This window comes from Canis lupus, chromosome 14 (assembly GCF_003254725.2).
Source record: "Canis lupus dingo isolate Sandy chromosome 14, ASM325472v2, whole genome shotgun sequence".
NCBI lineage: Eukaryota > Metazoa > Chordata > Mammalia > Carnivora > Canidae > Canis > Canis lupus.
In genome coordinates this window covers 36504276-36517137 of record NC_064256.1, presented here as the reverse complement: position 1 = coordinate 36517137, position 12862 = coordinate 36504276, and the positions used below count along the sequence as shown (strand labels likewise).

At 35.0% G+C, this 12862-nt stretch overlaps 1 protein-coding gene across 10 annotated transcripts in view; it reads left to right on the top strand.

Moving 5' to 3' along the window:
• The window catches only part of HYCC1 (hyccin PI4KA lipid kinase complex subunit 1), a 124763-nt gene that overhangs the window by 69713 nt on the left and 42188 nt on the right, over nucleotides 1-12862 (top strand). For all 10 annotated transcript variants that reach the window (XR_003143031.3, XR_007402047.1, XR_003143030.3 and 7 more), the window contains exons 8-10: nucleotides 4613-4729; nucleotides 8058-8145; nucleotides 8853-9012. Coding sequence is in view for 7 of the 10 variants with exons in the window: in XM_049093703.1 (XP_048949660.1) it covers nucleotides 4613-4729; nucleotides 8058-8145; nucleotides 8853-9012 (365 nt within the window). In the remaining 3 variants the exon portion in view is untranslated. The remainder of the gene's footprint in view (nucleotides 1-4612; nucleotides 4730-8057; nucleotides 8146-8852; nucleotides 9013-12862) is intronic.

The window sequence follows — 12862 nt, the reverse complement described above, 5'->3', positions numbered from 1 at the left end:
TGTATCTTCCCAAAATTCATATGTTAAAATATTAATGCCTAATGTGATGGTATTAGGAGGTGTTCTCATAGCCAAGAGATGGTACAAAGTTCCCTTGTTCCTTCTGCCATTGAGGATATAATGAAAAGTCTGTAACCCTGAAGAGAGGGCCACCGCATTTTTTATATTTTGTTACAGCTGTCTGAATGGACTAAGACTAATCCTTTGCATTTCTGAATAAATGTTTTAGTATAATCTCTAACAGATTTCCTCATGGGCAGCTAGTAGAGGAAATGAGAGAACCTGGAATCTTGTTTCTTTTGTTAATCTTGCAAGTGTGTTAATATTTGAGAGAAATGTTTCTCTAGTTCTTACCTAAAGTAAATTTAAAAGTTGATTGACCATTCTAGACCTAGGGCAAAGTTGTTCTTTAAAAAAAAATTGTGTATTAACTGCAATAACATTTTTTTGTTCATATTGTGCCTCCTGAATCTTATACTTATTTCCTTATTTCTAAACCCGTATATCCAATCCAGTAGCCATCTCTATCAAGATGTCCTACAGATACCTTGTAAAAGTTAGAACTCTTTCTGCTGCAACTAACTGATAATCTATATAAAACTAGATTATACCAGAGAGAAAAATTTTTGGCTCTTTGTACCTGGGAAGAGTAGGGATGGAACTGGCCTCAAGATCAAGTAGATTTAGGGACGCCTGGGTGGCTCATCAGTTGAGCATCTGCCTTTGGCTCAGGGCATGATCCCTGGATTTCAGGATCGGGTCCCACGTCGGGCTTCCTGCATGGAGCCTGCTTCTCCCTCTGCCTGTGTCTCTGCCTCTCTCTCTGTGTCTCTCATGAATAAATAAATAAAATCTTTAAAAAAAAAAAGATCAAGTAGATTTAGAGGCTCAGTTGTTATCTGGATATACTCTCTCATCTCTCTCATCTCATCTTCTTCTGTTGGCATTGTTTTTTTTTTCTTTCTGTAGGTAGGCTTCCTTCATGTGATAAAAATGGTGACCACAAGGAGCTAAAAGCTTACATTATTGTCTACCTTTAATGAACTCAGAAGAAAGCACTCCTTTCCTGTTTTTACTGTGAAAAACCAGGCAACAAAAGACTGGCGTTGCCAGCCTGAGGCTTCTACAAACCCCTCTGAGGTCATGTTTGTTAGTGTTATTAGAAGAGTACTTATCAGTTTAAATATTGGTTTGGCTGTTAAAGATAAATAAGGGTAACTTAAATGATACTTATTTTTCTTTCCCATAAAAGTCCAAGTTGGCAGATGTTTCTAAGGTGTTCAGTCTCCTTCTTTCTTGAGATTCCGCCATTCCGTAGGATGTTACTCTTGTCGGAATGGTGATGGATCACTGTTTTTACATCTGCCTTCCATCCTGCAAGAAGGGAGAAAGAGAGAGTGGAAGGCATGCAACTGCTCTTTAAGGGTGCAACCTAGAAGTCGCACCATTTCAGCCAGCACACTGTTGTCCAGAACTAATTACATGGTCACACTTAGATGCGAGGAGGGCCAGGAAATGTGGTCTCTTGTGGGTGGCCACTGTTCTAGTTAAAATTAGTTGAGGAGCATGGAGGAGAGGGTACCTTATATATGTTATTAAAGGGAAGAAGGGAAAAATAGATGTTAGGGTACTGACCTTGTCGCAGGTGATTTTGTTATTTTATTTATACCACAATCACATAATTATACTTGACGATATAGGGAAAGACTAGTTCCTAAAGGTAAGAGGAGTAGAGGTGCTATTAAAATAAGACATTAAGGTGGCTCAGCGGTTTAGCACCTGCCTTAGGCCCAGAGCATGATCCTGGAGTCCTGGGATCGAGTCCCACATCGGGCTCCCTGTATGGAGCCTGCTTCTCCCTCTGCCTGTGTCTCTGTCTCTCTCTCTCTCTCTCTCTCTCTCTCACGAATAAATAAATAAAATATTTTTTAAAAATAAAATAAGACATTAGTGGCAGGGGGAGAGGTCATGGTAGACAAAAGTGACATCTATACCATATACCTACAAATCAACATATCTGAAACTTAGCATCTTCCAAAACAGTATTCTTATTCGTCCAAGTTCATTTAATCCCACTACCATCCAGCCAGCTATCCAAACTAAATGTGGGAATAATTATACACTCCTCTTGTTTTTTCAGTCTTAAGCTATAATTATACTTCCTAGGTGGGACTCCAATCCCACCCTTTCTCCTTCTTCCCACAATTATTTCTTTGGTTCAGGTCATCTTCATCACACTCGCGGGTATTTTGACACTCCACTCCAGTTTCAGTGCACTGTTCCAACATAGCCTGAGTGATATTTTGAAAAGACCAGTCTGATCATGTCACTCCCTTGTTAAAATAACAAAACAAAAAACCTTTAGTTGCTTTCCATTGCCTGCATGATAAAACCTTGCAAGTTATAAGATACTGAACCCTAGTTAGCTTCTCTGTTATTTTCTAGTGTCTGAACATTCCCTCCTACTATTATTGTCCCAGTCTCCTTGGTGTCATGCTCTTTTATCCTACTCTGTTTTTGCCTATTCCTATATTTTCACCAGGAAAATGCCACTTTTTCTTCAAGGCTCATTCTGGGAAGCCTTCTCTGACCCTCTGCTTCTTCCACTAGAGTTTACCACTGTCTCCTTTTGCTACCTCTGTAACTTATTCATTACAGATATTTGTTTACTACACAGTCTCCATGATTAAATTGTGCATCCCTGACGGAACTACATCTTTCATCTATATTCCTAGTGTCTGACACAAAATAAATCTTTAAAAATATTTACTGAATGAATAAATGAATTAATTGAAAAAATCCAATCTTTTATATATTGGTTCTTAGTTATTTACTACCATCCCTATCATAAGGGTATGTAAGGTGTGAGAAAATAAAATTTTCTGCATTTACTTTTTTAGATAATAAGAGGAGTTTCTAGTCTATTTTGAATATGTTTTTATAAAATCTAAATTCAAGTTGATTTTATTTCATGTACAGTTAATTTTTTTTCAGTTTTTATTTTAGTGGACTCTGGTTCCTTTAACAAAATACCATAGGCTAGGTGGCTTAAACAGTAGATGTTCATTTCTTACACTTCTGGCTGAGCAATCTAAGGTCAAGTAACCAGCAGATTCAGTTCCTGGTGAAGGCCTTCTTCCTGGCTTACAGGAAACTGCCTTCCTCACTGTGTCCTTCACATGACAGAGAATGAGTTCTAGTCTCTCGTACTCTTTTTTTAAAAGGGCACTAAACCCATCATGGAGGCTCCCATCCTTGTGACCTCATTTAGTGTTCTACAACCAAATACCATCATATTGGGGTATTAGGGCTTCAGGAAATGAACTTGGGAGGGAACACAAATATTCAGTCCATAAATATCCCTGCTCCTTTCTACTCTTGTTTCTAAAAAGAATTCTAAGATCCTTTCAACATCAAGTGAATTTTTATGTTTACTTTAAAGTTACTTTGAATTGACAATATTCTCAAGGGACCATTTTGAAATGGTCTGTAGTATACTCGGGTATGTTTAAATGAAAGCTTAGATTCAGTCTATTGACTGTACTATATTAGGTGAAGGCTTATTATATTACCCACAACATATTATGAAAAAACAGCTTTTTTCCAGTTTTATTAAAATTAGAAACTTAGTATTTTAAAAGTAGTGCATGTTGATAATAGAAAATTTAGAAAATATATATATAAGGAGGAAAATAAGTCTATAGTCTCAGAACTCAGAGCTCACTCTGATTTTATATGATCTTTTTGTAGTGACAAACAACATTCACCTATTTGTTTATTACAGAATGGGAGTGGGTTTCATGTATTATTCTTACAGTTTTTCTCCCCCCTGCAATTTAAATAGGTTTTCAAAACATCAAGTTTAATTATTTCATCGTATTCCCTGAATTATTTATATAATTCATCCTCTGTATTGGACTTTTAGGTAGCTTCCTATTCACTATAGTAAATACACCTTAATGTTAATAACTTCTTAAATATTCTTCACTATAATAAATGCTTTAAATTTCAGTTGTGTTCATGGTAGTTTCTTTTTTAAAAAAAAAAAAGTAAAAATTCGGTCTTTCTTTAGGACTCTACCTTTGCTGTCATGTTTAAACTTGCAAAGGATATATAATGATTTGCTTATGTTTTACTTCTCTTATGGTTTTTCAACATTAAAAATTTCAATCTGTCTGAAATGTATTAAGGTATATGGGGCTTGAATCTACTTTTAGAGTGTTCTCTTGGAGGTTGCAATATGTGTCAAGAACTTTGTTAGCAATAGAAGATCATACCATAGATCTATTTATGATAAAAATACCAACTTTCATGTATTTCAGGTTTTATGGTAACTAAAAATTATTAGTTATTGAACTGTATGAGATTAGTGAACCAACTCTGAGAATCTGGTTTACTTACTATATAATACTATACCTCTAGCTTTATACATTTTTTCCCCTGGTTTCTCTTACTCAAGAAAATGTTATAGACAAATGTTCTGTTTGGGAAGATTATTTGTTTCATAGCTGTTAGGTTTGTTATGGGAGCATATCTAGTACATTGTTGGCTTATACATGTAAAAAATAAATTACCTAAATTTTACCAATATATTTATTTTGTTTTTTTCTAGAATCTGTGTTTGTGGCTATCCCCGACAACATGTAAGAAAATACAAAGGTATAAGTAGCAGGATACCAGTTTCTTCAGGATTCATGGTGCAAATGTTAACAGGGATTTATTTTGCCTTGTAAGTTTATTTAATATGAGAAATAAATCTTTGATCTCTGAAAAATCAGTCTGTTGTTTTATTGTTATTACATTATAATCTCATTGGATAAACAATCAGCATATCTTTTGAATCAAGATTTTTTTTTAAGATTTCATTTATTTATTCATGAGAGACACACAGAGAGAGGCAGAGACATAGGCAGAGGGAGAAGCAGGCTCCATGCAGGGAGCCTGATGTGGGACTTGATCCTGGGACTCCAGGATCATGCTCTGAGCAGAAGGCAGAACTCAACTGCTGAGCCACCAGGTGGTCTTTTTTTTTTTAAGATTTTATTCATTTGAGAGAGGTACAAGAGAGAGCAAAAGCAGGGAGAGGGGCAGAGGGAGAGGAATAAACAGATTGCCTGATGAGTGAGTAACCTGACCAGGGCTGGATCCCAGGAACCTGAGATCATGACCTGAGCTGAAGTCAAGATGCTTGACTGAGCCACCCAGGCACCCGAATATGAATCAAGATCTTAATAGTTTTATTACTTAAAACATAGTTCTTAAAAAAAACTATTTCTTTAAAAAAAGAAAAAAAAACAAAAACAAAAAGACAAAAACAAAAACATATTTGTTAATGTTCTGGAGAATTTGTAACCAACTCAAACATTCCATCTCTCTTTAACTCAAGTTCAGAATGAAAATTAGCAACACCCTTACATACTCACAGATTCTTTATTACTCTTTTTTTTTTCCTATAATTTTCAAAAAGCTTTTTTTCCCAATGAAGATCTTTTCCATTTCCAGAAATTTTAACTCTTAAAAAACATCTTAGAGAACTTCCTTGATCACCGATAGTTTATTATTAACTTATTATTAATTTCTAATATTAGTGCTCAGTCTTACTTAATACTTAGTAGTGTTTTTCTTTGAACCCTATCTTCTACTACACATCTTACACTTTGCATTATATTCATTTGATATATTAATTTTTTATAGTAGATTATAAGCATCTTAACTGAAGGTCGAATTTATGATCCTTTGAACTAAATATGGCTTGCTGCCTGTTTCCTTAAAAGCTTTATTAAAAGACATTTACATCTGTTTGTTTACATATTGCCATGGCTGATTTTGTGCTACAGTGACAGAGATGAATAGTTGCAATAGGGATTGTATGGCCCACAAGCCTAAAATATTTATTATCTAGCCCTTAAAGAAAAAGTTTATTGACCCTTGTGTTAGACCATTAATATTGTTCCACAGCTCTTGGATGCTCTGATCTGTTTTATTTTCTGTCTTTATTGCTTTGTGTTTCAGATTTAGTAATTTCTCTTGACCTATCTTCATATTCATTAATTCTTTTCTTGATGATGTTGAGTCTATTAATGAGCCATTGGAAGGATTCTTCCTTCATTTCTGTTACTGTGCTTTATTTCTAGTCTTTTTATTTGACTCTTTCTTATGGTTCCCATCTCTCTGCTGAAATCACCATCTGTTCCTACATGTTTTCCATCTTTTCCACTAGAGCCTTTAATATATTAATTATAGTTATTTTAATTTCCCTGCCTACTGTAAAATCTGAATCATTAATGAATTTGTTTCTATTGTTCTTTGTCTCTTGCCAGGAGGTTGTTTTCTTGCTTTTTGTGTGCCTTGTAATATTTGATTATCATTTTTTTTCATGGATAGAACAGTAGTGACTGAGGTAAATATCATTTATGCCCAGAAATGACATGTCTCTTTTCTTATAGGCTTTTGGCAGCATTATTATAGGCAAGAGTGAGCTGAGGTTGGATTTTATTGTTGCTTGTTTACCTTCATGGTACCACCTACCTCAGATTCTTCTTGTGGTACCTGGCAGTTAGGGTGTGAGCTGGATTCCTGGAGGGTTTTTCTCAGTATTCTTACTCCATCCTCAGCTTTTAGCTTTCCCTGTGTGTCTGCACCAAAGAAACAGTCTTTCTCCATGTTCTTGTCCCTCCTTCAGCAACAGAGTGCAGTTGCTTGTTTCTGAATGTGTCCTGGCCTGGGTGGACATTTGGAGGGAGACGCGTTCTCTGTTGTCCTGGTCCAGTCTCAGTCGTAAGCAGGACCTAAGTCCCTGCACCTGTGGTTGGCGGGAGGGGGTAGCTCTTCAGTGGTCCTTCCCTCCTCCAGCGGTAAGAGATCTCTAGTGGTCTCAACTGAGGACAGTTTCCTGATCCTTTCCCACAGATAGAGTTTTTTTTTTTTTTTTTCTTTCTTTCACAGCCATAGTCAGTCTTCACCCCTTCCCTTGGGGTGAAAGGGTTTGTTGGTTGCTCTTTCCCCAAAGGCTTTAAAACTTTTGTTTCACGTGAGAAAAAGGTCTGGCTGGGTCTTCAGGCTTTTCTTGCTCAGGTGGCTTACTCTCTCCTTCAGGGCCACACTACCAAGAGCAGCTTTTTCTGGTCCCTTGCCTTGCCCCCAGTTTTTCTTATGAGGGCCTAGAGGTGGTTTGTGAAAAAGAACTTATAAGTGGGCGTGAACTCCTCTTGTATCTATTTCTAGAGATTCTATACACTCGTGCTGGCCCATACTGGGCTTTTAGCAGTTTGTTTAAAAATTTAGCTGAAGTCTTATTCGTGCATTGTGGTCTGTCTCTTCTTAGAGGCATCTCTCTGTCCTTAGGTTTCAGGCTACTTGGATGCCCTGATTTTTACCTCCTTGCTGAATTCATGGAAAGCTATGATTTTATAGATTATCTGACTTTATTTTATTTTCAGGGTGGGAGCAATGCTCTTTCCATTTTCTAGTCCTCACTTGCACTCTCGATATAATTCATTTTAGAGTTTGGCCATATCTTTGAAAATTAATATACATACACACTTTATCCCCCAATATCTCTCTGACATTTGCAAGATACATCATGTACACTTCTAAATGACCATCAGAATGCAAAGAAGTAGCTACTTAAGATACTCTAAGCCACAGTAGTTGTAGATTCTCATTAAAAACTGTAGGAGTTACAGAATAATTTGACCATAAAGTGTTCTGAACATTATTCTAAGGTATATAACTTATTATGCTCTAACTTGCTTTGAAAGTGTAAAATGCTTTGAGATTGCCTCACTTTTGATACCTGGTCTATAAATAGACATGTTCATTAGAGAAGAAATATATATCTATAAAATTTTCTTTGCTATTAATAGGCTTTCAGATACAATTGAAAGAAATTCAAAGACATAAAAATATGTTTCTTAGGAGGGTAGAATGCTAAGCAGTGTGCTAATCATATGTTTTAAGGAGGGTAGAATGCTAAGTTTATTCAGTAAACAGTTCTCATATTTTGTTCAAATTTATAGAATTAATTAAAAATAATTATACTTTATTTAATTTTACAGTTATAATGGAGAATGGGATCTAGCTCAAAAAGCATTGGATGATATTATATACAGAGCTCAGCTAGAATTATATCCAGAGCCATTGCTGGTAGGTGCCTCATTTGTTTATGTAAATTTGATAATTTAAAATTTCTCAATTTAGAACTATAAATTGAGAAATAGCCATTCATAATGCATTAATGTCATTAAACTCAGTGATTCATGCTTCTGTTATATTAGGAAAATTTTATGCTTGAAAAGGTATATATAATTTGAGAATTTCATTAAGCTAACTGCTTAGATACCAGTAATAGTCTTTTAAACTTAAAAGAATGTTCTCCTTAACATACTAGAGCTGCATTTATTAATTAGCATTAGGCATGTGGAAATATAATTTCGATGTTTTGGAATTTTAAATTTCATCATTTACATATTATTATTTTTAAAATATTTTATTTATTTATTTAACAGACAGAGACAGTGAGAGAGAGCACAAATGGGGAGGAGAGGGAGAAGCAGGCTTCCCACTGAGCAGGGAGCCCAATATGGGGCTTGATCCCAGGATCCTGAGATCATGTCCTGAGCCTAAGGCAGAGCTTAACTGACTGAGCCACCCACGCACCCCATTTACGTATTATTTTTAACTCTAGTTTCTGAGCTCTTACTCTTTATTCTAGAAGATTTATATATCATCTTAGGAAATACCTTGGAGAAAGAATTCTTCTTAAAAACTTGTTAAAATTTGGCACTTTGTGTTCTGTAAGGCTGTAACATATCTGTTAATGCCAATCTTAAACCATATTTTTTTTTCCTTAGGTTGCTAATGCCATAAAGGCTTCACTGCCTCATGGTGCCATGAAATCTAGTAAGGAGGGTACAAGGTGTATTCAAGTTGAAATCACACCAACTTCCTCTCGAATATCAAGAAATGCAGTAACCAGCATGTCAATAAGAGGTCATAGGTGGAAAAGACATGGTAAGAAGTAAAAAAGTCTTCAAATTAGAGGATTGTTGATTCTGTCACATTTTTGTCTTTACTTGCAATGCTATAACTTCTAACTTTAGTAAATAATATTGTAGTGGCACGGAAGAAAGAGCTGTTGGATCACCTTTAATTCCTAAATTATTATCCACAAGTGATAAACAGTAAGACAAATACAGTCCCTTATGTTACATATACGAATGAAAATTTATTTAAACATTGTATTGGTTTTTAAATCTTATTTCAATAGAATAGGAAAGTAGGAAAATGCATGTTAAAATTATTCACACATGGATTTCTATTCAAAAGCATTTGCAAATATTGTTTAGTGTTTCTTATTTCTCAAGAACTTTTTCACAAGTAAACTTGCATATTGAAGTCAAACAACTAATAGGGACTTTGACATTTTCTTTTGTACTTCCTGGTCAAGTCAATGCCATCAAATTGGTACAACTCTAGCTAAGCCTTATTATTTCTTGGATGTTAATTTTCTTCCAGGACTGTTTGTTTTAATATTCCTCCTTGACTGCTTCATTTTATTACTTAAAAATTCTATGGGAATTAATTTTATTTATCATGGCCTTCTCAATGCTTTCCCACTTCTCTATCTTTTCTTATAACTTATTATTTTTAATTTAATTTCTTATTCTTTCTATTGACTCCCCTCCTACCTACAAGTTATTGTAATGGCAAGAATCAGTGTAAGAAGATTACTATTACCTCCCTCAGAAGGTAATCATAGGACAAGAAGCAAAAAGCCACTTCTTTGCCCCAAGCAAACATATATATTACTCTTTTTTCTTCTTACTTAAACTGTGGTGAAAATGTAGCTCCTTTTGGTATGTTTTATTTCAGTTGTCTCTGTGGTTCTCTGCAGAGAAAATGCAAAAGTGAGACGAATATTATTCATGGTGAAAAAGAAAGTTGATGATAATATTGTTCCTACTTAGGAAATCTGGGAGACAGTATGTCACAGGGAGTGACGATGGAAAATTCCAGCTTAACCAATAAATCATTTTCAGTCTTTTTTATTTTTTAAAGGAGTGTGCCAATTGTTGAAATTTCTTTAAGATGACATGAAAGAGGTGGTAATATTTGCCATTATTAGCAAGGCAAATGATGCTATGATATAAAACATATAGAGGCTAAACATACTTCAGTTTCTTCAGTGAAATTTACACTACTGAACGGGACTAGATTACAGGTAGAAAGTCATTTACTTAGTATGGTGGCATCTTAGAGATCAATTTTATGTTTTGTCCGAAAGAGGTGAAAATGGCACAAAGACAATGAACCAGATCATATGGGCCACTGTAGCTATAATTGTTCCTAAACTACTACAGAAGATGCGAGAATGAATTTTAATTCCTTTTCCGCATTCCCTTCTTGCTCCGTAGTGAATGTATGGGAAATGAGAAAAAAATATATAGGTTCTGCAGTTAATAATATGAAATATTGAAGTTTGATTGTATTTGTGCATGTGTATGTTACAGAGGTGTGTGTATGTGTCCATGCATACATTTAACAGAGTAAGATCTTTACCCTGTAGTAAAAAGAAGCAATTTTCTAGAAATATTTTATAGGAATAAATTGCCAAAATAAAGAGAAAAAAACTACTTGAATATGTTGTATCTATTAGAGTCTTACATATCTTCCAGGGTCCATTTTGGCTACAATTTGAGGGATTGGTCCTGTGTCTTAAGGCTATGGCCTCATTAAAGTAATCTTCCTTATCAACTGCCCCCTACATTCAGTCCAACCTTCAAAACTCTCACACTTAGGCAACTCTATTTATGGTGACAAAAAAGTCACAGATGAGAATTTAGAAGCGAATGAACTATAAAAAAAAGCAAGTCAGGTTCATGGAGCAGATGTAGAATATGGCTTATCTTGTTTACCACTCTTGTATAGTGTGAATTCCCTTTATCCAATGACCAAAATATGCCTACTCTAAGACACTTATTTATCTCTACAGATAGGTTGCATTCTCCCTTTTGACAGTAGTCTTGGTTTTCCTTGCCAGAGTAGTATTTTTCATTGTTATCCTGTCCTGTTGAATTAAAAACTACTGTTTTCCACTTTTGTGATCCTGATTCCTACTTTGAGAACCTTATTATTCTGAGCTCTCTAATTGACACTGGCTTCTTGTGGGGAAGATAGGTAACTTTATGATAGCTGTTAAATATATAGAGAATTCTCAAGCTATAAATGGATTTTTAAGTTTGTTTATATATAAATTATATTTATTCCATTTATATGTTAATTATATAAATTTTAACAATTTAATTTATACATTATTTTTTGTAGAAACAATGTTAAGGGGTTTGTAGATTTCGGGGTGACCTACAAAAGCCTTTAATCCCATAATGTTTCTGAATCATAGGATGTAAGTTTAATTTAGAACTGTGTGAAAACACATTTAGAGTTTCTTTATTTGATAAACCTCTGCATTGTTTGCCATTCCACCTGTATTGCTACCACTCCCTTACTACCTCAACCCTCCCAGAAGGATTTCTTCTCAGACCCAGAACTATATCATACAATAGAAACATGGAATATGCAACTTTAAGACAGTGATGATGAGAACTGAGGAAGGAGAAGGGACAAGAAACATGAACTTTAAGGAATATTCCCCTTTCCCCCCCCTTTCTCTTTGTTATCACCAGTACCAGGAAAGAAGAAAGCAGTTGGTCCTTTTTTCTTTCCTTGGGTCTCTTTCCTTTTTCTTTTTTCTTGTATTTATGTCTTTTTAAAAAATTGAGATATAATTGACATATATTAGTTTTTGGTGTACAACATAATGATTTAACATATGTATATATTGCAAAAAAGATTACTACTCTGGAGCCTACCAGGTCTAATTAATATCCATTGCTACACGTAGTTATACATATTTTTGTGTGTGTGATGAGAACTTTTAAGATCTACTCTCTTAGCAACTTTCAAATATACAATATAGTATTAACTATAGTCACCTTATATCCTAACATCCCCAGGACTTACTTATTTTATAACTGGAGGTTTATTCCTGCTGACTATCTGTACCCATTTTGCTCACCACACTCTGCCTGCCTCTCACCTGCCTCTAACAACCATCAATGTGAATGTGTTGCCTGTATCTGTGAGCATGGTTTGTTTGTTTGTGTTCTACATGTAAGTGAGATCATGTGGTATTTGTCTTAATCGGATTCATTTCCCTTAGCATAATGCACTCAAGGTCCATCTATATTATTGTAAATGACAGGATTTTCTTCTCTTTTATGGCAGAATAATATTTCATTATATATATATATGGCACATTTTCTTCATCCATCCATTGATGGACTTTTAGGTTGCTACCACATTCATGTCTTTATTTATAGCCTGTCTCTTTTTTTTTCCTTCTTCCACCCTGTCTGGGGAAATGAGGGAGAGGACTAAATGAGGTTCTCCTGTGGAAGCAGCAGAGCAGAACTTTCTTTTTTTGTTTACTTTCTTTCCATTTCTTTTTTTTAAGATTTTATTTATTTATTCATGAGAGACACAGAGAGAGAGAGGCAGAGACACAGGCAGAGGGAGAAGCCAGCTCCATTCAGGAAGCACAACATGGGCCTCGATCCTGGAATTCCGGGATCACGCCCTGAGCCAAAGGCCGACGCTCAACCACTGAGCGACCCAGGCGTCCCTCCATTTCTTTTTATTAGTAAAGAATATAAATAATTAAGCCATATGAACATATTAGTATGTTTGCATATTTGAGTCACCCAAAATTATACATGCTAACAAACATGTTAAATTGGAACAATTAATCACATATATTCTTTTGTCTTATTTGCAACAGAAAAACTAATTTTCCTTACAGTAA